At 41.6% G+C, this 27,097-nt stretch overlaps 1 protein-coding gene across 1 annotated transcript; it reads right to left on the reverse strand.

Annotated features, from left to right (window-relative positions):
* On the reverse strand, positions 1 to 26,965 carry LOC138980668 (uncharacterized). Its single transcript, XM_070353575.1, has 11 exons — positions 26,762 to 26,965; positions 25,273 to 25,629; positions 23,555 to 23,688; positions 22,778 to 22,982; positions 13,205 to 13,492; positions 11,534 to 11,803; positions 8,435 to 8,587; positions 3,560 to 3,682; positions 2,065 to 2,187; positions 214 to 336; positions 1 to 11 (listed from the first exon to the last, which is right to left on the reverse strand). Exons 1-11 carry the CDS (start codon positions 26,808 to 26,810, stop codon positions 1 to 3), a joined length of 1,836 nt encoding a protein of 611 aa, XP_070209676.1. The 5' UTR covers positions 26,811 to 26,965.
* Positions 26,966 to 27,097: the final 132 nt, after the last annotated feature.

A 27,097-nucleotide genomic window follows, 5' to 3' on the forward strand; every position in this document is an offset into this window, starting at 1 on the left:
CTACACCTCTCCTGATAAGCATATAACTAAATCAAAGCATTCATCTGTTTTCCTAGTGCTCACTGTCGATTCATTGGAAAACATTCTGCTAATATGGAGACGTATCCCTTTGACCTATTCTGCAAGGTTTGAGTAAATATGCCTCATGCAACTTAATGTCGAACGCATGTTTAAAGTCTACAAAGAAAGGACATCACGAACAAATCAACCAACCTGCAGCAGATGGTACGGACCCCTCCCCAACAGGTTCGTAGAGAGAGAGATCGGTGTAGGTGCGTTGTTCTTGTTCTTCCTGCTGTCGCTCCTTGGAGGGAGACGAATAGGTCGGAGCGCAGCCTGGGGCGTTGGAGAAAGGCAGACAAGGAAAGGAGTTTCGTCTTCAGACTTTGTCTTTTTATATGACAAAGAAATGTAGCCAAGAACGAAAAGAAGGTATCTCAAATTCCCAAAGTGAATCCCACAAAATCATAATCAATGATATAAAACAACAAGACAGACAGAAGACAGATACACGAACAGACTCGCACGCAATCAAGCACGCACGCACATACACCTCCTGTAGAAGGTCGCGAGTTTGAATCCCGGTCACGCCTGGGGAGTTATGGTTTAGATTGTTTTGATCTACCAGGTCAACTTATGTGCAGACCGCCTAGTGCCTTATCCCCTTTGTGTGTACACGCAAGCAAAAGACCAAGTGCTTACGGAAAATATCCCGTAATCCATGTAAGAGTTTAGTGGGTTATAGTAACACAAAAATACCCAGCATGCTATTGCTACCCCGTAAGATCAGGGTAAAACGGTCATCCACGTAAAAACCGGCTCATGTAAAAATATGAGTGAACGTGGGAGTTTCAGCCCATGAACGAAAAAGAAGAAGAAGAATAAACACTTATATAAAATAACACGGAAACAGACAGATAGAAAGACAGACAGAAAGACAGACAGATGGACAGACGCACACGCACGCAAGCACGCACACACTTTTATGTCAAATTTCATGAAGATCGGTCCAGTTGTTTTCTCTGAATAGCTATACACAGACAGAGAGACATAGAGACAGACAGACAGACAGACAGATAGACAGACAGACAGACAGACAGACAGACACACACACACACACACACACACACACACACACGCACACACACCCCACGAACCTCGTCTCGATTCCCCGTCTATGTTAAAACATATAGTCAAAACTTGACTAAATGTAAAAAGGATCATAACATCAACAGCCATCTCAAACAACAACAACAACAACAACAGAAATAACGACAAGTATCGAAAGGGAGATAACCACTCAAAAACAAAACAACAGCGACGAAGAACCCTTTATTAAGTCCCGACGTTTGCTTGTGTAATGTTCCCACATGAGAGGTTAAATTGGTATAAATTGTTGTCATTTTCCTAATAATCAGTAAAATTGGATTATGTCGACACAGTTGAAAACGTTCTGAAAGGATAGGACCTATATTAGTCCCTTTGCATACACCTCTCCTGATAAGCATATAACTAAATCAAAGCATTCATCTGTTTTCCTAGTGCTCACTGTCGATTCATTGGAAAACATTCTGCTAACATGGAGACGTATCCCTTTGACCTATCCTGCAAGGTTTGAGTAAATATGCCTCATGCAACTTAAAGCCATATGTACTCGATGACTATACACGCTAATTGCTTTACCAACAGCTGGAGACAGACTAAATTAAGTTCCCTGCAAAATATTGTGGTCTAGGACCCCTTAAATGTTGAGATATTTGAATTTTCATTTTGATCTGGATCGTCCTATTTATAGATTTGGCAACACATGTAACGTTGATGCAAGGCAGAGAACACCGCGGCTTTGTTGACATCCTCACTTTTTCAGAGGCTAGAACAAGCTGTAATGCATGTATTATGGTCCGCGCATGGTGACGTATCGTCATTATATGGTCTTATGGTGCGTTTGACATCGATTGTGGGCAAACTACACTTTGTAAACACGGGAGTGCGTTAGTATGCCTTTAATGTCGAACGAATGTTTAAAGTCTACAAAGAAAGGACATCACGAACAAATCAACCAACCTGCAGCAGATGGTACGGACCCCTCCCCAACAGGTTCGTAGAGAGAGAGATCGGTGTAGGTGCGTTGTTCTTGTTCTTCCTGCTGTCGCTCCTTGGAGGGAGACGAATAGGTCGGAGCGCAGCCTGGGGCGTTGGAGAAAGGCAGACAAGGAAAGGAGTTTCGTCTTCAGACTTTGTCTTTTTATATGACAAAGAAATGTAGGCAAGAACGAAAAGAAGGTATCTCAAATTCCCAAAGTGAATCCCACAAAATCATAATCAATGATATAAAACAACAAGACAGACAGAAGACAGATACACGAACAGACTCGCACGCAATCAAGCACGCACGCACATACACCTCCTATAGAAGGTCGCGGGTTTGAATCCCGGTCACGCCTGGGGAGTTATGGTTTAGATTGTTTTGATCTACCAGGTCAACTTATGTGCAGACTGCCTAGTGCCTTATCCCCTTTGTGTGTACACGCAAGCAAAAGACCAAGTGCTTACGGAAAATATCCCGTAATCCATGTAAGAGTTTGGTGGGTTATAGTAACACAAAAATACCCAGCATGCTACCCCGTAAGATCAGGGTAAAACGGTCATCCACGTAAAAACCGACTCATGTAAAAATATGAGTGAACGTGGGAGTTTCAACCCATGAACGAAAAAGAAGAAGAAGAATAAACACTTATATAAACTAACACGGAAACAGACAGATAGAAAGACAGACAGAAAGACAGACAGATGGACAGACGCACACGCACGCACACACTTTTATGTCAAGTTTCATGAAGATCGGTCCAGTTGTTTTCTCTGAATAGCTATACACAGACAGAGAGACAGAGAGACATAGAGACAGACAGACAGACAGACAGACAGACAGACAGACACAGACACAGACACACACACACACACACACACACACACACACACACACACACACACACACACACGCACACACACCCCACGAACCTCGTCTCGATTCCCCGTCTATGTTAAAACATATAGTCAAAACTTGACTAAATGTAAAAAGGATCATAACATCAACAGCCATCTCAAACAACAACAACAACAACAACAGAAATAACGACAAGTATCGAAAGGGAGATAACCACTCAAAAACAAAACAACAGCGACGAAGAACCCTTTATTAAGTCCCGACGTTTGCTTGTGTAATGTTCCCACATGAGAGGTTAAATTGGTATAAATTGTTGTCATTTTCTAATAATCAGTAAAATTGGATTATGTCGACACAGTTGAAAACGTTCTGAAAGGATAGGACCTATATTAGTCCCTTTGCATACACCTCTCCTGATAAGCATATAACTAAATCAAAGCATTCATCTGTTTTCCTAGTGCTCACTGTCGATTCATTGGAAAACATTCTGCTAACATGGAGACGTATCCCTTTGACCTATCCTGCAAGGTTTGAGTAAATATGCCTCATGCAACTTAATGTCGAACGCATGTTCAAAGTCTACAAAGAAAGGACATCACGAACAAATCAACCAACCTGCAGCAGATGGTACGGACCCCTCCCCAACAGGTTCGTAGAGAGAGAGATCGGTGTAGGTGCGTTGTTCTTGTTCTTCCTGCTGTCGCTTCTTGGAGGGAGACGAATAGGTCGGAGCGCAGCCTGGGGTGTTGGAGAAAGACAGACAAGGAAAGGAGTTTCGTCTTCAGACTTTGTCATTTTATATGACAAAGAAACGTAGGCAAGAACGAAAAGAAGGTATCTCAAATTCCCAAAGTGAATCCCACAAAATCATAATCAATGATATAAAACAACAAGACAGACAGAAGACAGATACACGAACAGACTCGCACGCAATCAAGCACGCACGCACATACACCTCCTGTAGAAGGTCGCGGGTTTGAATCCCGGTCACGCCTGGGGAGTTATGGTTTAGATTGTTTTGATCTACCAGGTCAACTTATGTGCAGACCGCCTAGTGCCTTATCCCCTTTGTGTGTACACGCAAGCAAAAGACCAAGTGCTTACGGAAAATATCCCGTAATCCATGTAAGAGTTTGGTGGGTTATAGTAACACAAAAACACCCAGCATGCTACCCCGTAAGATCAGGGTAAAACGGTCATCCACGTAAAAACCGACTCATGTAAAAATATGAGTGAACGTGGGAGTTTCAGCCCATGAACGAAAAAGAAGAAGAAGAATAAATAGTGGGGCTCGTACGTTGCAAAATCAATCATTTCGTGTTTGTTTGTTTGTTTGTTTGCTTAACGCCCAGCCGACACGAAGGGCCATATCAGGGCGGTATCATTTCGTGTGACAAACACCAAATTTGGCATACATGTATAGTTTTATGTGCTTAACAAAACCTGATACAGAGCCACCGCGAAAAATTAAAAAATCGGTAGTTTTTATAACAAAATTCAAAATGGCCGCCAGTAAAAACGGTTGGGTATGTTAGGCATATTTCATTTCATGTGACAAACACCAAATTTGGTATAAATGTATGGTTTTATGTGCTTAACAAAACCTGACACAGAGCAACCGAGAAAAATTAAAAAATCAGTTGTTTAAAAAAAAAATCAAAATGGCCGTCAGTGAAAAAGGTATTTAGGCGTATTTGATGCTACAAGTCATTCTCTTGCAATAGAAACTAACAGAAACAATTGTTAAAACATAACAATACATGTATACATGATCAATGGTGCAGCTATTGGTTGGACGGGGTGGGTGGCAGGCTTGAAGAATCGTTGGCTTTCCTAACCTATGCCAACAAAAAACCGGAGGTTTCTACATCAACTTCAAAGCTAACACCAAGTCAAACTTGAAAGGGTATCATAACAGAAAGCACTAAATTTCAGCAATGACTTGGTGGATTGCTTTTAAACTTTCAGCATCATATACAAGACGTACTTTGGGTCAAATTTTGTATCGTTATAACAATAGAACATTTATTTACATATGCATGTAATGCATTCTTTCAGAACATGTTTTTAAAAGGTTCACAATTCATATGCTTGTCGGCTTACATTAAATCAATTGTTCTTCTTCGCACGCATACACTCATACAGACAAAGGATTGATATAAATTCTGCCACAGTGTCATTTCATTATGACTATAAGTGTAAATTTGCTAGTCCTGTAAACCTGATTAACATCTTTTGGATGATTGCTGTCCTACAGCGATGCCCCTTCAGACATGCGTGATACTGAGAGGCACTGAGCGATAACTGCTGTGGATAGAAAAAAGTCTGAACGTTGCTTTCGTTCTCATGCGTTTACAGGACATGCACATTTCCGCCAGTGGCCATACACAAAGTAAACTGTGGCAGTACTTGAAACAATCATAACATATGCGAAGTCAAACATCTTTTTGATGTAAGTCAAAAAACATGTGACGGTTTTTAAAACAATTTTTGGAAGATTCAAAACAGTACTCGAACTACGTCTCATATTTAGACATACATTCCTGAAAGTTTTGAAGCAATCAACTTGGTCATTGCTAAAATACATGGCTAAAAAGTATTCATCCTAGTCAAGTCGCTTTCTCTTCGTATGCAACAGTTACCCAGTTGTGACTCATGAATTTGTCTTGACTTTTTGTTGTAGTCACATCCCCTTTGTCACGCCAAGGGTACCCTTATTTGGGCGGCGGTCATGTGACCCCTGTAACTAAATCTTCTTTTATCTGAAAAATGTGCCATTAATGGCATAGAAAGTTTGAATAAAATGACACGGGAATGAATGTTTGAGTTGGGGTACGAAAATGGGTGCAATCATATTTTTACACAGTTTAATTGCTGATTTTCACAGGCATGCAAGCACAGCTGCAGAGAGCAGAGCTCTTCAGTCCTTCTTTGCAGCATTTGCAGCGTTTTGTTGTGCAGCACTTCCACATTTCATGAGTTCTCGGCACATGCTGGATACCTCTTGAAGGCTCGTCCAAAATAACTCCCACTTTCCAGCCTTGGACTGCCAGCCCCACAATTGGTGTTGGGTTGTTTGCCTGATTGTATATTTACTGATGAAGTCTAATTGGTAGATGGCTCTTCTCAAACTCATGTCCTGCAGCAGCACGTTAATTATAAGGGTATTTTGGTAAATTTGGCAGCGCTTTTGACAGAAGATGTACCTTCTAGCACTGTTCACACCCAGAAAGTTTGGTTTTGTCCTGCAGAAGTACAACAAAAAGCTCTTGTACTGACCTGTCAGTAGTACTCAGCTCTCAAAGAAGAGCAGACAACCTGAGGAAAGATTGAGTGACGTCTACTAATGCATGCCATACTTGTCAAGCCTCCAATACCACTGAAGAACAACACAGTATCACAGTCTGTAAAACTGTGAAACATGGGCAGGCAGGATGACTTCTCTGGGCCAATGGCTTTGGCAATGTGGTGAGCAAAAAATGGCTGAATCCTTTTCCATAGCGATGCACACTTCATAAGCAGAAAAACGGATATCAGCTGGGATGAGAAGCAGACTGTCTTAGATTTCTGGCCTCCTCTATGTCCATGGTGTAGGAAATCCACCTGGGGTACCCTTCACACAAAAGCTGAAAAGTGACAATTTTATTTGAATAATGTTTACAATCTCAGAGAGTTAGCCAAAGCCTTCACACAACAGATAAAATGCAAGAATTGTATTTTAATTATTTGTATAATTCTTACTATTTAAGGTCAATACAAAAAACTGTTTCCAGTGACCCAACTGATTCCAAAATCTTGCTGGCCGCTACATTCATTAGAATTCTAACAGTCGCTTACAGAATGTTGACCCTTGTGAGGGTATGGTAAACCCACCAAATTCACAGAGGTAGCTTATATGTGTGCATACATGTTCCAGTTAATTATCAAAAAAAGATGCTAACTGTTAAGTTACTCTGGAGGTATTAGGTACCAACCTTGATAGTAATGGTGAAATCAGCTCGTTTGTGTGGCACCAGCAGAATTGCTCATAATGTATTCACGCAGCACTCTTGCTCTCAGGAACCGGCATGTGGTGTAACCCTCAGTTGTATATCCTGTTAAAATAAAATGCATATCAATGCACTGTCAACCTAAAATAACAAACCAAAATTGTAACACTAACAGTGTTCAGACGACTCAGAGAGAGGTACCCCTTTTTTTAAAACCACTCATTTCTCATTTCATTAGCACATACATATTGCATACTTTTGTCTTTTAGCTATCATCTTTGAAAGTTTGATCACAAGACCGTAGAGACCTGGGAAATGGGTTTTTTCCCAAGCTGGCCCTCCTACTAGTTAGTACATGTGGCCTACTCACTCTAAGTCACTACCCCTCCCCCCTCAGTCTTTTAGAGACTTATGGAAGTCCTTTATGAAAGGCAGGACTAATTATCATGCCTTGAACAATCTCTTTCTCCTTGCCTTTTATTCAAAGTTCTTTTAACTTGTCCAAAATCATGTGGGTGGCGAGCATGGTTTCCTTTCATTCAATGAACAGATAGATCTAGATCTATCACAATCCAGTTACAGCAAGATTTGAAAGTGTGCAGCATTTCAGCGCTTCAGCCGATCAAAAACAGACCCGAGGGGACAAATAAAGATTATAATGACGTGAAATTGGTGAATGAAAGCGTAATCTTGAAAACTTACCTTCACAAACGTTGTTTTCGCTCAAATCAAAACACGCATTGCTACGGAGGCCGCCATCTTGAATGTTCATGCTGCGGATATATACTTTTCTAAAAAATATAAAACTAAATGACAGAACACAAAAGTACCCATGAAAATATTTATTTCATGTATATATTATCAGCAGACAACTTCTGGTGCATGGTTAACAATTGAATTTTACATTTGCTGAGTTGGAAATATTTACTGCTGATGGCTTTTGGTATGAAAATCGTCTGCTGTAGGTGCAGCCTTTTATTCATTATCATAAACACAAAAATCAATTTCTGAAGTGGCTCTGTATCTGAAATCATTAAAAATATCATTAAGGAACAATATCACCAAGTATGATGTTTGTCACAAGATGTGATTAATTGTTGAGTGATTCTGCAACATACGAGCCCCACTAAAACACATATAAAATAACACGGAAACAGACAGATAGAAAGACAGACAGAAAGACAGACAGATAAACAGACGCACACGCACGCACGCAAGCACGCACACACACACACACACACACACACACACACACACACACACACACACACACACACACACACACACACACACACACACACACACAGAAATGCAAACAAAGCGAAGCAAACCAGATCAAATCAAACAAATTAAACTAACGATACAAAAGTAGTCACATTACACCTATGCCACATTACACCTATGTCACATTACACCTATGTCACATTACACCTATGTCACATTACACCTGTGTCACATTACACCTATGCCACACAGAGGAAAATAAGAAACGCTGACTTACACTGACAGGCCGGCAGCAGCTGCAGACGACGTCTCCACAACACCACCAACATCCCCCTCACCAGCAGCAGTACAACGACCAGCGAGACACCGACACCAATCCCAACACCCTCCCAGAAATTCCCTGCAGTGGCGGAACTCTGTGCCTTGCATCCTTTAAACATACCATCAGATAATTCCATTAGTACGATAGCAGTTCAGCACAAAATGAGAAACAGTGCACGTGATGCTCACCGCCTATCAACACAAAAAATAAGAAAAATAAGATGAAAACAATTAAAGGAGGGTTAGAAGCAGCCTGCATGCAACTGAGGTAAAAAAACAAACAAGTCGCGTAAGGCGAAATTACTACATTTAGTCAAGCTGTGGAACTCACAGAATGAAACTGAACGTAGTCCGCCGCTAGTGCAAAAGGCAGTGAAAGTGACGAGCCTGTTTGGCGCGGTAGCGGTTGCGCTGTGCTTCATAGCACGCTTTACTGTACCTCTCTTCGTTTTAACTTTCTGAGCGTGTTTCTAATCCAAACATATCATATCTATATGTTTTTGGAATCAGGAACCGACAATGAATAAGATGAAAGTGTTTTTAAATTGATTTCGAAAATTTAATTTTGATAATAATTTTTATATTTTTAATTTTCAGAGCTTGTTTTTAATCCAAATATAACATATTTATATGTTTTTGGAATCAGAAAATGATGAAGAATAAGATGAACGTAAATTTGGATCGTTTTATATATTTTCCCCGAGTACGCAGTAGGAGGGTCCTGCAGACTTTAATTGTGTGTCTGTCTGTTCGTCTCGACTTAACAGCTTATTGCTGGGAAACTACTGGGCGCAGTTCGTTCAAAAGTTGATACACTAACTTGATAATAGGTCCGATTGATCGTATTAAAACTTCATAATGTTACCTGGGACCTAAATGCGAAATAAATCGCAAAAGCCACTCTTAACGGTGGGAGTTTTTGCGGTGTGAGGCTGGGCGCTTTGCGAACAGCCTGAACTAAAGGGCAGACTTGGGCGGCGAACACGTCACGCAGTGACGAGAAAGGGGCGGGGGCGTAGCTCAGTTGGTAGCGCGCTGGCTTTGTAGCCAGTTGGTCGCTGTCAGCGTGGGTTCGATCCCCACGTTCGGCGAGAGATTTATTTCTCGGAGTCAACTTTGTGCAGACTCTCTTCGGTGTCCGAACACCCCCGTGTGCACACATGCGCACGAAAAAGATCCCACGTTCACAGCGAAAGTCTCAGGGCTTGGAAAACACGAAGATACGCATGCATCATCTCTCGTCTCTGATTATCATGATCGTATTTAGATACTTTGACGAGACAAACCCAATGCTGGTGTGTCGAAGAAGACAGCCACAGTGGGCTTGTTCGAATCAAAGTATCACACCATATCTTCAGCGTATTACCAATACCTGTCCCAATATAGACCAATTGGTCTAAGAGGACGTTAAACCCTAATAGTCAGTCAGTGACGAGAAAAGCATGATTTCAGTGCAAGCCAGACAACGGGCGAGGAAATGGTCTCGGCAAAGAAATTACAATGCAGGGTTTGGTCTCGGTGAAAGAGAGACAGAGAGCACGAGAGAGTCTATGGCCAAAGTGATCCGGGTTCGATTCATTTTGTGCACATGTGTTAGTGTTACTGTTTGTGTGTGTGTGTGTGTGTGTGTGTGTTTGTGTGTGTGTGTGTGTGTGTGTGTGTGTGTGTGTGTGTGTGTGCATGAGTCTGTACTCGTGTGTGTGTGTGTGTGTGTGTGTGTGTAAGAAAGAAAGAGAGAGAGGGAGGGAGTGAGGGAGAGAGAGTGTGTGTGTGTGTGTGTGTGTGTGTGTGTGTGTGTGTGTGTGTGTGTGTGTGTGTGTGTGTGTGTGTGTGTGTGTGTGTGTGTGTGTGTGTGTGTGTGTGTGTGTGAGAATGTCTGAAGAGTACTCGGGTCCAGCGCGAGCGTTTTTTTAATTTTTTTTTTACAATGTTCAGATTTTTAATGACCGAAGTCATCAATCAATTTTTAAGCCACCAAGCTGAAATGCAATACCGAAGTCCGGCCTTTGTCGAAGATTGCTTGGCCAAAATTTCAATCAATTTGATTGAAAAATGAGGGTGTGACAGTGCCGCCTCAACTTTTACAAACAGCCGGATATGACGTCATCAAAGACATTTATCGAAAAAAAGAAAAAACATCCGGGGATATCATTCCCAGGAACTCTCATGTAAAATTTCATAACGATCGGTCCAGTAGTCTGAATCGGTCTACACACACACACACACGCACAGACAGACAGACAAACAGACACACACACACACACACACACACACACACATACACCACGACCCTCGTCTCGATTCCCCCTCTATGTTAAAACATTTAGTCAAAACTTGAATAAATGTAAAAAGAAAAAAAAAGAAAAAAATGAGAAAAAAGAAACGATTAGTGAAATAGAAGAGAGCATAAGAAACGTGACGGGAATTCAAAAGATACAGGCATCGAGTGAAACAATGGATTAGTTTTAGGCTCCGGGTGAGGGATCGTGTTTGTTCCGGAAGGTGCTCGCACACGCAAACAAGGAAACAAACAACAGCCCACGTGATCACCCACCCGGACCCGACAACTAGGTCACTACGAACTGACGAAAGCGTTGTACTTGTTGGCTGTTTCTATGCAGATTTAATTTTTTGTTTTTTGCTGACTTCATGTTACGGATGGTTTTGTCTTGAAGTGCGATCACCTGCATCAGAAGTTGTGTGCATATTTGTGTCAGTGTTGGGTAATGTTAAAGACACCCTCATGTCCATGTACACAATCAAGGAAACCCAAACATTGCAATCCAGGCTTTTACATTGGATTCCATCATCTGTCAACTTGGACATATACCGCAACTCAACAGTCTCCGTGCAGAGGGACATTTGTATTGTTGACTTCATTTTACAGCTTGACACGCTTGTCAGTCACGATATCAAATCACTATTATGCTGTTTCCTGTCCTCCTATTCCAGACCCCCCCACCCCTCATTTTGACAGTTCTTCAGAATGTCAGTCACCGTTTCAGTCTTGATCTTACAGATATGCCTACGTTCTATTGGTGGCGATTCCACTCACTGTGTAATTCGATAGTCCGCCTTGCTGTGACCTGCTTTCCTGGAATCTTCTGGTTGGTTGCTGTGCACGTGACTTCCTTCCCACAGTGCTCTGCGAAGGGTGGGTCCAGAGTGCACGTGCGACCTTGTTGACCTCGGCACAGACCGCCCCAGGTTATGACGACAGAGGATGCAGGGTTGACGTCAGAAGGTTCACACAGTAGAGTGACATCATCTTTCTCAGTGTGGTTCATCGACTTGAGAAGAACAATGTCTGCTCTGTCAGGGCCATCTGTCAAAAGGGAGACAAAATAATGTAACAAAACAAAAAAGAGCAGGAGTGGACATACGAAACAGAGACGCACAAGTAACATGTACAAAAAAGAAATGCTCTAGATAGTGAAGAAAGTCAATTAACGAGAGAGAGGGAGGATGTAGAGAGAGAGATAGTGAAAGAGAGAGAGAGAGAGTGAAAGAGAGAGAGAGAGAGAGAGAGAGAGAGAGAGAGAGAAAGAGATAGAGAGAGAGAAAGTGAAAGAGAGAGAGTGAAAAAAAAGAGAGAGAGAGAGTGAAAGAGAGAGAGAGAGAGTGAGAGTGAGAGAGTGAGAGAGAGAGATAGAGAGAGAGAGAAAGTGAGAGAGAGTCAGAGTGAGAGAGAGAGAGAGAGAAAGAGAGAGAGGGCGAGAGAGAGATTGAGAGAGAGAGAGATAAAGAGAGAAAGAAAGAGAGAAAGAAAGAGAGAGAGAGAGAGAGAGAGAGAGAGAGAGAGAGACGACGATCTGATAAAGAGAATAAGCAAACAAACAGCAACACAAGCAAACACGCGAATACAACAAGTCGCGTAAGGCGAAATTACTACATTTAGTCAAGCTGTGGAACTCACAGAATGAAACTGAACGTAGTCCGCCGCTAGTGCAAAAGGCAGTGAAAGTGACGAGCCTGTTTGGCGCGGTAGCGGTTGCGCTGTGCTTCATAGCACGCTTTACTGTACCTCTCTTCGTTTTAACTTTCTGATCGTGTTTTTAATCCAAACATATCATATCTATATGTTTTTGGAATCAGGAACCGACAAGGAATAAGGTTTTTAAATCGATTTCGGAAATTTAATTTTGATCATCATTTTTATATTTTTAATTTTCAGAGCTTGTTTTTAATCCAAATATAACATATGTATATGTTTTTGGAATCAGAACATAATAAAGAATAAGGTGAACGTAAATTTGGATCGTTTGATAATTTTTTTGTTTTTTTTACAATGTTCAGATTTTTAATGACCAAAGTCATAAATTAATTTGTAAGGCACCAAGCTGAAATGCAATACCGAAGTCCGGCCTTCGTCGAAGATTGCTTGGCCAAAATTGCAATCAATTTGATTGAAAAATGAGGGTGTGACAGTGCCGCCTCAACTTTTACAAAAAGCCGGATATGACGTCATCAAAGACATTTATTGAAAAAATGAAAAACATGTCCGGGGATATCATTCCCAGGAACTGTCATGTAAAATTTCATAAAGATTGGTCCAGTAGTTTAGTCTGAATCGCTCTACACACACACGCACAGACAGACAGACAGACACACACACACACACACACCACACCCTCGTCTCGATTCCCCCCTCTACGTTAAAACATTTAGTCAAAACTTGACTTAATGTAAAAAGAGAAAAGGGAAGAAAGGCAAAACTGATACGTACAGAATATATGTTGTGTGAAGCTGGTGGTGTTCTTTCTGACCACCCAGTCCACCTGACACCTCATGTCCATCCCGTTGTGTGTTGCGGTCAGTTTGTCATAGGGGAACACCAGCTGGGTGACACCGTATTCCCCTGACACCTGCACGACGTCATCTGCTACCCACTGCAGTCTGCCGGAAGGGGAACCATGGAACGTCACTCTGCATTCACAGGGCGTTGCTGGAAAATTACCTCCCTCTATGAAGGTATGCTGGTTGCAGTTTGCCAACTCTGGGTTGCTAGGTGGTCCTGAGATGAACAGAAGGAAGAAGTTGTTTACTCTATTTAATCATTTCAAGAAGGCAACGGGCCGATCGCTGCGGTGGAGTTAAGACACACCTGCAATCACAACCTCAAAAATGATCCGTAACGATGCTAATTAGTTGAAACAGTTTAACATATGAACAGCTGGAGAGAGAGGGAGAGAGAGAGAGAGAGAGAGAGAGAGAGAGAGAGAGAGAGAGAGAGAGAGAGAGAGAGAGAGAGAGAGAGAGAGAGAGAGAGACACAGATAGAGAGAGAGAGAGAGAGAGAGAGAGAGAGAGAGGGAGAGAGAGACACAGATAGACAGAGAGAGAGAGAGACACAGATAGACAGAGAGAGAGAGAGAGTAATGTCACACGTTTTCCTTCTTTTCCACTACTTATGCAAACGTGTGCAAGATTGTATGTTACACGCTTTGGAGCATGACAAGAAAAGAGAGAGAGAGAGAGAGAGAGAGAGAGAGAGAGAGAGAGAGAGAGAGAGAGAGAGAGAGAGAGAGAGAGAGAGCGAGATTGGATTGGATTGGATTGGATTGTTTACTCATTCAGGCCATAGCCCCTTATGAGGGGGGTGAACATATATGCAATGACATAATGACATTTGCACACAAATCAAATGAAATAAATCATACACAAACTAAGACATTACATTTCAAATAAAAATATCGTAGGCTTACATGAACTAAGACATAACAACACTACGTAGCCGAAATGCTTTGTACGCATAAACTGACAACTTTCGAACAATACCTTCATTCACAGATGCCATAAGCATAGAAAACTTGTGTAAACTTGGGTTTCTATAAAACTTAGCGGGAATAAACTGGCATCGCAAATCACGAAGTGCGGGGCAACAAAGCACAACATGAAACTCATCTTCCTTACGTTCCCTGCACAATGGGCATAGCAACATATCTGCATCGTATCTCTTATATCGATTAACGTGCACAAATAGTTCTGTTATTCCACCTCGGAATCTTGCCATAATAATTTTCAAATGCCTATCCATGTTCAATAATAAATAAGGTTTTACTTCGTGCACAGTGCAAAATGTCCTATATAACGCAAATCTATCACTGTTATGAACATGAAAATTCCATTCCTGCCATCTACAAGAGAGAGTCGGAGTCGGAGTCGGAGTCGGACATTTTATTTGTTAGGCCTCCGGCCCATAACAAGACTGGTGACACATAATACAAGCGAACAATGTTTAAAAGAAGCAACCTTATGGACCTGCATCTTGCAACTGTGCATTTTCCAGAGAATCAGTGCGAAATCGTATTGCTTTGTAAATATACGTTGCTAACTGTCTTACCACTTGGCCATTTGTAGAGGATAATAATTGGCACATTCTAAACATGGATGGATTCCGATAATACTTTGAGGCTATTAATTCAACTCTGATCTCATTACATGCGGGACAAACAAGTAAAAAATGAACTTCCGTCTCAAGTGTATCATCTGAGCACAAAGGGCAAAGTCTGTCTACGTTATTCACATTGGGTTTATACTGTAAATAGTGGTTATTTAAGGGTGACATACCAAATCTGAAACGTGCTAACATTCTCCTCAAATGAACATTTCTTATCTGATACAAATAACCACTCATACACAAGGACTGCTTAAATAACGATTACACATGATAAAACACGTGTGATTCAAGGGAACTATGCCAATCCTGTCTAAAGCAATCGACAAGTCTTTGGCGAAATTCTCTTACAAACGTGGAAATATCACCAACACCTTGTGCTTCCCACACTTCACCAAATCCATACTTGTACAAAACATTACGAACGTTACAAGCCCATGTCGTGTAATTTTGCCTTTGTATAGACAATAACATATTATACACTTTCTTGGGGTACCTGTTGCCATCCATCCGAGTTAATCGAAGCCAAAACTTCATACACTTAATTTATGTGCGTTACCACAAACAGAGGATAACGTCCTGTTTCACCGTAAACTATATGCCTTAGTGACTTCGAATGGACACCGACAAACCTTTTAATGGCAGACAAATGTACTCTTTCAACAATTTGTTGATCAGCAGAGAGTCCCCAAACCTCCAAACCGTACGTCAAGATCGGTTGTATTTGACTGTCAAACAGTTTAAAAAACGTATCAGGAGAATATTCCCCAATACTCCATAGAAGTTTGAGGATAGCTGATACTCCCTTTCTCGCGCGATCAGCAAGGTCGTTTAGAGTGTGGGAAAAAGAGATTCTTGTGGACAAATAGACTCCTAAATATTTATACATGTTTACAACTTTCACTTCACTATCACCAAAGAACCATTTTTCTCGTAATGCCAAATGGCCACCGTTTCTAAACACAACTATGTTCGATTTAGCCATATTTACGACTACCTCAAACTTCTTTGAGGTGGTCAATAAAACATTTAGCTGGTTTTGCAAACCGATGACACTATCAGAGATTAAAACCACATCATCAGCAAACAACAAAATCAATAATTCGACTAAATCCGGTGACAATTGAATACCGTGTCTTCCATTTGCCATAATGTCTTTGGTTAATTCGTTAATAAACAATGAGAACAAAATCGGTGAGCAGTTTTCACCCTGTTTTAGGCCGACTGGACACATGAATACATCTGAAAGTTCACCTCCTGCTCGAACACACGTTTTCACTGTCGTATACATACTTTTAAGGGCTAAAACAATCTTTCCACACATGCCATTCTGATCCAGTACTTTCCATAGTTTCTCCCTGTGAACAGAGTCAAACGCTTTCCGAAAATCTATAAAGGCTGCATACAGTTTTCTATGTCTCAACAACTGTTTCTGTACAATTCCAAACAGTGTAAATATGTGGTCTACTGTAGAGTGATCTTGGCGAAAACCAGCTTGCTCCTCCCCAACAACTTCGTTCTCTTCTATCCAATCAGAAATACGTTTATTCAAAATAAAACTATATAATTTGCTGCATACATTCAACAACGAAACACCTCTATAATTATCCGGTGAATCAATATCTCCTTTCTTATGAATTGGGTGCAAAATCGAGTGTGACCATTCATCGGGAAACAAACCGTTGTCAAATAAATGATTAAAAAATGTGGTAAAAAAAGGCAAGAGTATATCTATACCATTCTTATAAAACTCTTTAATCAACCCATCTGGGCCAGCTGCCTTTTCATTTTTCAGCGCCCGGACTGCACGCATTATCTCATCATGTGTGATCAATTGGTTTAAAGAGTCACAATTTCTTATCCCTCCTTGCTCAAAACTTTGATCACCTTCATTACCTGGAGTATTTGTTTCAGCAGGTGGTACGGTACCAAAAACATCACAAAAATGCTCATACCACTGTTCCATCGATATGTTGCATTGTCCACCAAGAGATGGTCGCACTGAACGGACTGTTTCCCAAAACTTTTTAGGGTCCTTTAAATTTGCATGCAATGACTCAACCACAGAATCTTTATACAATTCCTTTTTTTGCCTCAACAACTCCTTATATTCTCTGCGCTTCTGAGAATACTGCAATCTGTCTTCATCTTCGTCCGAATGGCTAGCCCTGCGAAGGAGTTGCCAAACAACTTGACGGCTCTGCCTACATTCAAGATCAAACCAAATTCTTCTTTTTTCTGAGCCGACAAATATAACCTTTCTCATGCATTCTCCAGCATAAAACAAACTTTCATTAAACTTTGCAAGCGACTGGTTAATATCAATATCAATGAGCGCCGTTGCTTCTTCAATAATACCTTTAGCATGATCGCTCTGCATGTAACAATGAAACTCTGCACATTTCTCTTCGTTCCATTGGTATTTTGAACAAGAATTTGTTTACCATGGGTTTTGGGGTAACACACGCCATTCTTAGTGGCAATAAACAATTCCACCAATAAATGTTTGGTCTCAACCATGGGCACAACTTTTAAATGTTCACAAAGTGAACGTAAGTTTTGAGAAACACTAAAATAATCAATAACGCTGGTGCCACTTTGTGATATGTATGTGAAATTTCCAGGGAAGCCTGCTTTCTGTAATCCATTCAGAATCACTAGACCAAATTCTTCGCAAATGTTAAGAAGGTATCGGCCAAACGCATTCACAACTTTGTCCATGGAAACTCTCGGCATCTTAAGGTCATCAATGTCACTGACGCGGGCAGTAATGTCGGAAAGATCAGCAATCGGGTCTGTGATTTTAACGTTCAGAGATGCAGTTCTTGAGTTCAAATCACAACAACTTATCATTGGCAGATCTCCATATTCCCTCACAGCTTCTAAAAGACTATCTTCTAGAAGTGAAACACCATTATATATATATCTGTCTCTTCGTAATATGGGGCTGATTCTGGTGGGAGATAAGCACCGATTAGCAAACAGTCAGTGTCGATCCCCAACACATGGTGAGACAACTTCAACACAATAATATTATCCGTTTCTATCTCAATCTGCTTAATGTACTTACACAACTCCTTTCTCACTAGAAACATAATTCCCCCCGATCGTCGCGCATGAATACTGTCTGACACTTTTACAGCTGGGGATGCGAAAATTACATGGGATTGACACTGTAATAATGAGTTCGGTACCAGTTCACTAAATGTTTCCGTGAAAAGGAGAATGTCGTACTTTAACAAGGTTGTGATATCTGTATCTCTCAAAAAGTTCCAGATGCCTTCGACATTTAGCGTAGCCAACGATAACGTTGTTTCAGAGTGTGTGGTGGTAGCATTAGCGCAAGGCACATCAGGTATGTGAGTGCGCTGTGTGGGTTCCTGGCATACCTGAGATGCTGATGGATGTGCGGAAGGGCCTCGGCCTAACCCCTACCTGCGTTTGCCGTTCCAGTTGTCCAGTAGAGTCTGCTGGCGGGACGAGGGAGGGGCAGAGGTCTGGGACCGGTTCCTGGTCTGCATAGGGGTCGTCTGCTCTCTGGACTGCTGGGCGCTGTGGTTCCTGCCCCTGCCCCTCCCTCTACTCCCACTGCTTCCACCGGAAGCAATAGCAGAAGCTCCGTAGTGAGGAGAAGAGATGGGGGTACCTCGGCCCATTCCTCGGAGAGGCGGCAGACTCCCGGGGCTGCCCGTGTTGCTCAGGGGTGGCACACTGGTCGTTGAAGCAGCAGTTTCTCCCTCTTGGTGATGCCCGGCGTCAGACAACCCAGCTTCCGACACAGCATCCTCCATCTGGTCGTCACCTATGTTGCTGATGTCGTCGTCATCTTCGTCTTTATGCACAGCGGGCGGGGCGTCGTCCGAGCGGCGTGACGTTGCTGCCATGGTCGCATACGATGCTCTGTTTTGTCTTGCGTCGCTCGTTGTTTCCTTGGGATAATCCAAGGAGTGCTCGTGGTTGTGGAGGGGTGGGAACTGGGAGTTTCGGGGACGGTTTCGGGCGAACTGAGAATGGGACTGGGAAGTGTAAGTGTTTTCGTTTGAATCACGATAATGGTATCTCCTTTCTTCCACAACCAACTTTCCTCTGGCAAAGTAAGCATGCTTTCCCTGCTCCCTCCAGTAAGAGATGGTGTCCCTCTGGTGCTGGGTCAGGTCTGTTGCCACACGCAAGCCATTGTCGTTCTTCATCCTGTTCTTTCCCTCTTTGTCCCTCATGACGATCATCGCATCCTTCCATGACTGGAACTTGATGATAACTGGCCTGGGACGCCCCGTGATGCTTGGAGAGGGACCTAGGCGATGGGCTTTTTCTATGTTCGATTCATCCCAATTCTTGTGAGGAAAATATCTCTGGAGTATGTCAATCACTCTTGTTGCACATCTGTCATAGTTTTCTCCACCTTCTTCCTTGAGTCCAAGCAACTTTACATTAGAGCGCCTTGAGAATCTGTCTTGCCTCTCAATCTCTTCCTCTACTTTTTGCATGCGACTGTTCATAAAACCATGCTCATTTTCCAGCGCCTGTACTCGTTGTTCGTTTCGGCGAGCCACTGTTTCAATTGCTGAGAGTTGCCCTTTAATCCCAACAAGCTGCTGTTGTAGCTGACTGTTACCTTGACTAATGCTGAGCTCAACAAAAGAAAGAGAGAGAGAGAGAGAGAGAGAGAGAGAGAGAGAGAGAGAGAGAGAGAGAGAGAGAGAGAGAGAGAGAGAGAGAGAGAGAGAGAGAGAGAGAGAGAGAGAGAGAGAGAGAGAGAGAGAGAGAGAGAATTGAATTGAATTGAACTTTATTTAACAAGGATTAAGATTTAAGGCTACGCCTTTTCTTACAATCTGTCCTTGGGACGCACAGACACACAATGATAACATTGAAAAATTAAAAAGTTAAAAAGTTAAAAAGTTTACCAACAAAAGGAGGTCAGAAAACTTCAGCACGTGATGATAAAGATGACGATGATGATGATGATGATGATGATGATGATGATGATGATGATGATGATGATGATGATGATGATGAATATGAGGCATGAAGAGCATACATATGTGGTTATTCATAAAACCAAATGCATACTATGCAAGTAATTATAAGTACAAGCTGGTAGCAATCGAACATGTAGCAATAGTACAACAAAAATATGTTCAGAATATACAATGCACAGCATATCTTTGGCGTAATACTAAGTGTGGTAAATCAAAAGGCGTTAAAGTAAACTACTCAGACATTAAGTGTTTTTTGACACATTTGTTAAAACTTTTTAATGACTTTAAGTGCTTAAAGGATGATGGAAGTGAATTCCAAACTGATGTACCCGAAAAAGCAAGACTGGTCTTATAAAGGTCAATTCGTGGAATCGGTGGGATCAAGTTGACCGACCCATATCTGTCGGTAGCTTTATCAATAATGATGTAATGTAAATCGGCACTTTACCGTAATACAATTTATGCATGAAAATGGCTTTGTTTAACTTGAGATGCTTTTCCAGTGGAAGAAAGTTAAGCATTTTTAATTTCATATCTGTTGGGGCATTATCCTTTACGATGAGTTTAGCGACAATAGAGAGAGTCTAACTTTTTCAAGTGGACATCACTGCTGCCATTTCAGAGTGTCGAAACATAATTGATGTGAGGCATTACATGAGCATGGTGGAACATTTCCAGAGTCCTTCTGTCCGTAAATTGCTTTAACTTGGATAGGAGGAAAACGTTCTTGGCTACATTCTTGCAAATATGCTGTAATTGTGCCTGCCACTTGAATTCACAATTAATAATTACCCTAAAACGCGATGCTGTTGAACTTGTTCAATTGATTGCATACCAATAGTAAGATTTAGTTTGAGTGGAGAAATCTGGTGTTTTTGTCTGGTTGCAATTACCATACTTTTAGTTTTTATTGGATGGACAAGCAAAGCATTGGCACTACACCAGTTATTTACATCGTTTAAAACTGTTTGAAGGGAGGACTCTATTACTGGAACAGACTTACCACTTGAATGAAGAGAAGAACCGTCAGCAAAAAAAATCACTTCTTACATTACTATCAGAAATGTGCAGTGGCAGATCATTGACAGAACAAGATCGGCCCAAGCACTGACCCTTGAGGCACCCCGCATTTCACAGTCTCCTCAGTAGATAGTTTACAGTTTAGGGCAGTATATTGAGATCTGTCCTGTAAATAGGAAGCAAAAAAGTTACACACTGAACTGTTTCTGATATAAAACTGTAATTTCTTCAATAAAATTGAATGATCAACAAGATCAAACGCTTTTTTAAAGTCAAGAAACACAGCACCACTGATTTCAGATCGGTTTGTTGCAGACAACCAGGTGTCGCATAGCGTGGTAAGGGCGCTGTGACAAGAGTGATTTGTTCGAAAACCAGATTGAAATTGATGGAAAAGGTTTTTGCTTTCTATGTACGCGAGCAAATGTTTGTGAATATTATGTTTTTCCAATGGTTTGGATAAAATGGGTAATAAGGAAATGGGTCTAAAATTATTTGGGTCGGATAAATTTCCACCTTTATGGAGTGGAATTACTTTTGCTCTCTTTAATAAACTAGGTACAGTATTTTGCTTTATGCAGAGATTATACACATAGGTGAGTGGCTCCACAATATATGGTAGAGCTAATTTGACCAAGTAAGCAGGAATCTTGTCTGGACCCATGGAGTTTTTATTTTCAAGGCCTTCTAGCGCCTTACCTATCTCATGCACTGTCATGTCTGGAATTGTAAAAAATCGTCTGGTTTACATTTGTCATTACAAAAATCATGTAATTTTGAGAGAGAGACTTCAAAATCAGAATCAGGACTGTCGTATTTTGCAGATTCATTAAGCCTATTGGCAAGGGACAAAAAATGGTTATTATAATCTTCAGGGGAGATGGTTTGGGCAGACCGATTTGAGTTCTGTTTAGATTTACCTAATATGTTATTAACAGCACGCAAAACTGTTGCAATATCTTTCTTGTCCTCGATTAATTTATTAAAATAATTTGCTTTTGCTTGACGTGTTAATTCTGTCACTTTATTTCTTTGTTTCTTAAAGCCAGACTTCATGTTGTTTGCTTTGTAAAAATTACGCAGGGACATGGCTTCAATAATCTGTACCGTCAACCATGGGGGAAGAGATGGATATTTCACTCTGTGGGGACGTAGTGGGGCATGCTTATCCACTATAGGATAAAGTATATCTAAAAGGGCGCCTAATGCCTCGTCAGCAACAATATGATTAAACACAGAGGAACATGGTGCTGAACTGAGATCAAAGAAGAACTTGATTTCATAAAACTTTTTAAAGCTTCTGTATTCAATAGTTGTATGGCCCTTGTGCACCGGCTTAGGCAACTTGAACGACCAAGAACAAAATAGTGAACAATGGTCACTGATGCTTGAAGGTACAGTTTTCACGTTTGACACCATGGAGGTATTATTAGTGTAAATGTGGTCAATCAACGTTGATGTTGTATCAGTCAATCTGGTTGAGGTGTTCACAAGTTGATGGAATCCAAAAAGAGACGTTACTGAGCGCCAGGCTGTCTGGGTTTTATGCAAGTCGATGTTTAAATCACCAAGTAACAATACATTACGATTATTATATTTAATGTTATCCGTCAAATCAATAAAATCGTCAGACCAAGCTGAATGGGATGCGGGATTTCTATATACAAAGCCGAGGAGAAAAGAATTCGAATTCTTATACGAAATTTCGAGCCAAAGGCATTCAATACTGTTCACTTCCAAATCAGCCCTGCGCTTAAGAGAGAGAGAGAGAGAGAGAGAGAGAGAGAGAGAGAGAGAGAGAGAGAGAGAGAGAGAGAGAGAGAGAGAGACACACACAGAGAGACACAGAGCTACACAGAGCTACACAGAGAGAGAGACAGAGAGTGAGAGAGAGTACTGACCAATGATAACAGTCTTGTTAATATCTTTCCTCAAAATCCCAGGAGTCACCAGCACAGAAAACGTCACGTTGCCCAGGTCTGAAGGAATTGAGAATGAGAAGGGGAGACGACCTCTGTAGTACACATTTCCTGATGACGTGTTCGTGAATGACGTCAGACTGCTGGTGTCATACACAGTTCCCGTGGTGATAAGAGTCCCTCCTGTCTAGTTAAAAGCGTGAAAACATCACGCTTTATTCATGTAATTTTATTGTCAACTGCCACCAACGTATACAGACACAGAAATTCGCTCTCGCAGTTGAAATAGTGACAGACATTAGATCCCATTGGTTATAATGACTGCATGAAAACTAAATATTTTTATTTGTCATCTGTTCCCTGACAATATCAGTTGTGTCCCTGTTTTACAAAAACATAATCAAAAACAAACAAAAAACTCACTGACATACACTTCCGACATTTACCCAAAACCCATGAATTGGTCATTGATTTACAACAGATTAACTTTTAGGATTTTTGTCAGAGGTATATTCAGACCGGATCTATCATCTTCATATCAAAGAACAACCGAGAACGAAATACTCAAATTTAGTTTCTCCTATAGTATGTTTGCTTTTAAACAAATACGGCTAGGCTGTACTTTGGCATTGATGTGTACCTTTTCCACTCTAGAGATGCGGTATGAATAAAGAACATTTTCCATAACATTCAGTGTCATTCTGACATCACAATAGCACATTATTGCTGAGAATGGGCGACAGCGTTGTTGCAGCTTACCTTGTTGTAATTCTGGTAGATCTTGTAACCATAGTTTCCCAAAGAGGAATACACTTGGGTGACGTCACAGGCGCCGTTGAGAGTCCAGGATGGTTTGTGTATCTCCGCGTCACAAGATCTGACATCTGAATTATCTGCAAGGAAGTAAAGGGCGTTTCTTTCATCTGAAGACAAACATTTTCAAAATGCTAATGTTACATTTAATTCAAAGAAGCAAACCCCACCAAAACGTAAGACGAGTTTTTTTCTATATGGTGTTGAAGGCCATTCGCCAAAGTTAAACTCGTCCCCTCTCCTCCTCGTACCCCCACCACCGCCATCAGGGCCGGACTACCGGGGGGGTTATGGGGGTTGCGCAACCCCCCCCCCCTAGCCTAAACATGTACCTTACTTATTTAATTTTTTTTATTATTGCTTATTTTATGCCGTTTCATGCAAGGACCGACCATTTTCCTATCTCAGAATATGACCTACCCATCAGCTTCAGGGGGCTTCGCCCCCTGACCCCCTCAACGAGGGGGGGGGGGGGGGTCTAGGGTTTCCGGACCCCCCCCCCCAGCCCAAAAATAAAAATATTGAATGAGGTATGCATTTCTTTATTTTACATTGAGTTTCAATTTTTGGGGTATTAATCAGTGACAAAATCTGCTGCCTGAAACTGGTAATGATCATCCTCAGAATGCACCAGATTGCACCATTTTGCATCCTTTTTTTCAAAATTTTCCGGGGGGGGCATGCCCCCGGACCCCCCTAGCAAGCTAGGCGCTTCGCGCCGTCGGCTCGGCGCTTCGCGCCTTCACACCCATATCTTCACAATATACTTTTGAAAAAAACCACCCATAAAATGAACTGATCCGCCCCTGCCGCCAGGGGGGACATCCCCCTGGGCCACCACTGGCAACCCCCCCCCCCCCACCTCTTCGCCTAGTCCGGCCCTGGCCATATAGACTAAATAGAATTAAAAAAGAGAAAACCCGAAACCAAATTCTACAAAAAAACGTTTCCGCTAGAATCTACGTTCAGCCTTTTCAGACAAGATGCAATGTATGTTCGACACAGAGACAGATAATGAGCTATTTGGATAATCTAACAGCTTTAGCCAATTGCTCATAACAAACGACGAGGACAACACCTGGTAACAGATATCAACTTGCTTACTGCCCGTTATGCCGGTTGGCTTGTAGGACAGAAACGAAGGAACAGATACCAACAGTGAACCTAATTTGCACTGCTTTAATGTGTTATTTATGAGCACGTTCAAGTTTAAACACAACATAGTATAGGCCTACTTTTTTTTTAAATTCGAAAATGATACAAAATTGAATGCGATCATTTTAAAATTGTCATTGCGATTGCAATTTTAAGCATAATAATAATTAACAATAACAGTAATGATTTTTTGCGCTTCCGATTTAAAATGCAACACTATAGTCCCAAAAGGATCAAAGATTTTTGACAACAAATGAATTGACACACACACACATACATACATACACACACACACACACACACACACACACACACACACACACACACACACACACACACACACACACACACACACACACACACACACGCGCGCGCGCACGCGCGCAAACACACAACTTACTAACTAAATGGGATTAAAAAAAAGTTAAACCGCTCTTTGCAAGATCAAAATAGACTTCTTTTGAACGCAAAACCAACAGACATACTGTGTAATACTAAAAAGAACTAACAGACAACGTCAATCAGACAGGGACTTTCTTGATGTCGGTCCGGGTATCGGGATGTTGGGTTGCAGGAAATGGTCGACGAGTTGAACATGGCACGCTCCACCCTGCTTATTGTCAGGTAAGAACGACGATAACCGCGGAAGCTGACTTCCACGTCAGGATGAGAGGAACAGCCCCGGTCATGAGTGGAATTCCTGATGCAGACAATCTCCAGTGAGGGCTGGTCTCTCCATGGTCTAATTTCCCATGTGAGCGTTTCATCATCAACCCCACGAAAATGACTGAAGCAGCGTATTATTAGTGAACGATTTTCTTGTACCAAAAGTATGCCATCACTGGTACAACGAGGAATGTAACCACCTTCAAGAAATAAGAATGAATGGTTGTTCTTGAGACAACAGTACAAAATCATCATCATCATCATCATCATCATCATCATCATCATCATCATCATCATCATCATCATCATCATCATCATCATCATCATCATCATCATCATCATCATCATCATCATCATCATCATCATCATCATTTACAACAACAATATCATCAAAAACAATCACGACGACGACGACGACAACAACAACAACAACAACAACAACAACAACAACAACAACAACAACAACAACAACAACAATAAAACTATCGTCAGCAGCAGCTACCGCAGTCGCACCAGTGTAATTATCTCCCCAATTTCAATGTCAACAATGATAAAACTATCGTCAGCAGCAGCAACAGCAGTGCAATTCTCTCAACAACAACAACAACAACAGCAACAACAACAACAACAGCAACAGCTACAACAACAACACTATCGTCAGCACCAGCTACAACAGCAGTAAGCACCAGTGTAACTATCTCCCCAATTTCAACAAGAACAGCAATAAAACTATTGTCTAAGGACTGGGTGGCCGAGTGGTAACGCACTTGCGCTCGGAAACGAGAGGTTGCGAGTTCGACCCTGGGTCAGGGCGTTAGCAATTTTCTCCCCCCTTTCCTAACCTAGGTGGTGGGTTCAAGTGCTAGTCTTTCGGATGAGACGAAAAACCGAGGTCCCTTCGTGTACACTACATTGGGGTGTGCACGTTAAAGATCCCACGATTGACAAAAGGGTCTTTCCTGGCAAAATTGTATAGGCATAGATAAACAATGTCCACCAAAATACCCGTGTGACTTGGAATAATAGGCCGTGAAAAGTAGGATATGCGCCGAAATGGCTGCGATCTGCTGGTCGATGTGAATGCGTGATGTATTGTGTACAAAATTCCATCTCACACGGCATAAATAGATCCCTGCGCCTTGAGTCCGAGTCTGGAGATACGCGCGCGATATAAGACTTCATATAACATATAACATAACAGCACCTACAGCAGAAGTACTCACATTGCAAAGCATGAATACAGCATACACAGAAGAAGGAAGATCATGGTCACCAATAAAACAACAACAACATCAACAACACCAACACAGGAGAGTCAGCCAAAGTACTCACATTGCGAAGAATGAATGCAGCATACCAGACACAGAAGAAGGAAGATCATGGTCACCAACCAAGCGACACTGTTCACTATCCGAGGGTCAGGCAATAGGAATGAGTCGACCCTCTACTGCTGCGTAGGTTGTCTCTGTCTGCGTTGAGTTGCTAATGTCGTTGTGGGTTAAATTGCATCCTCTATTACGGTCTCTCAGCTACACATCCAAATGTAGCTTTTCAAATAAGTGAATGTAAATGGGAGAGTTCTAAAAACGGAATCAACCGGAAGGCAAGAGGGACAAGTTAATCAAGTACCGGAACACATTATCACGGCGAACTGATCAAAATGATTTT

The sequence above is a fragment of the Littorina saxatilis genome, linkage group LG11 (genome assembly GCF_037325665.1).
Source record: "Littorina saxatilis isolate snail1 linkage group LG11, US_GU_Lsax_2.0, whole genome shotgun sequence".
In the NCBI taxonomy this organism is placed as follows: Eukaryota; Metazoa; Mollusca; class Gastropoda; order Littorinimorpha; family Littorinidae; genus Littorina; species Littorina saxatilis.

Excerpts from the sequence above, each read along its gene's own strand:
- LOC138980668 (XM_070353575.1), bottom strand. The coding sequence starts at position 26,810 with ATGATCTTCCTTCTTCTGTGTCTGGTATGCTGCATTCATTCTTCGCAA. Across the intron at positions 8,588-11,533 it reads GCGGACTATCGAATTACACA|GATGCAAGGCACAGAGTTCC; the intron begins GTGAGTGGAATC and ends GTATGTTTAAAG. Across the intron at positions 2,188-3,559 it reads GTCCGTACCATCTGCTGCAG|GCTGCGCTCCGACCTATTCG; the intron begins GTTGGTTGATTT and ends CCAACGCCCCAG.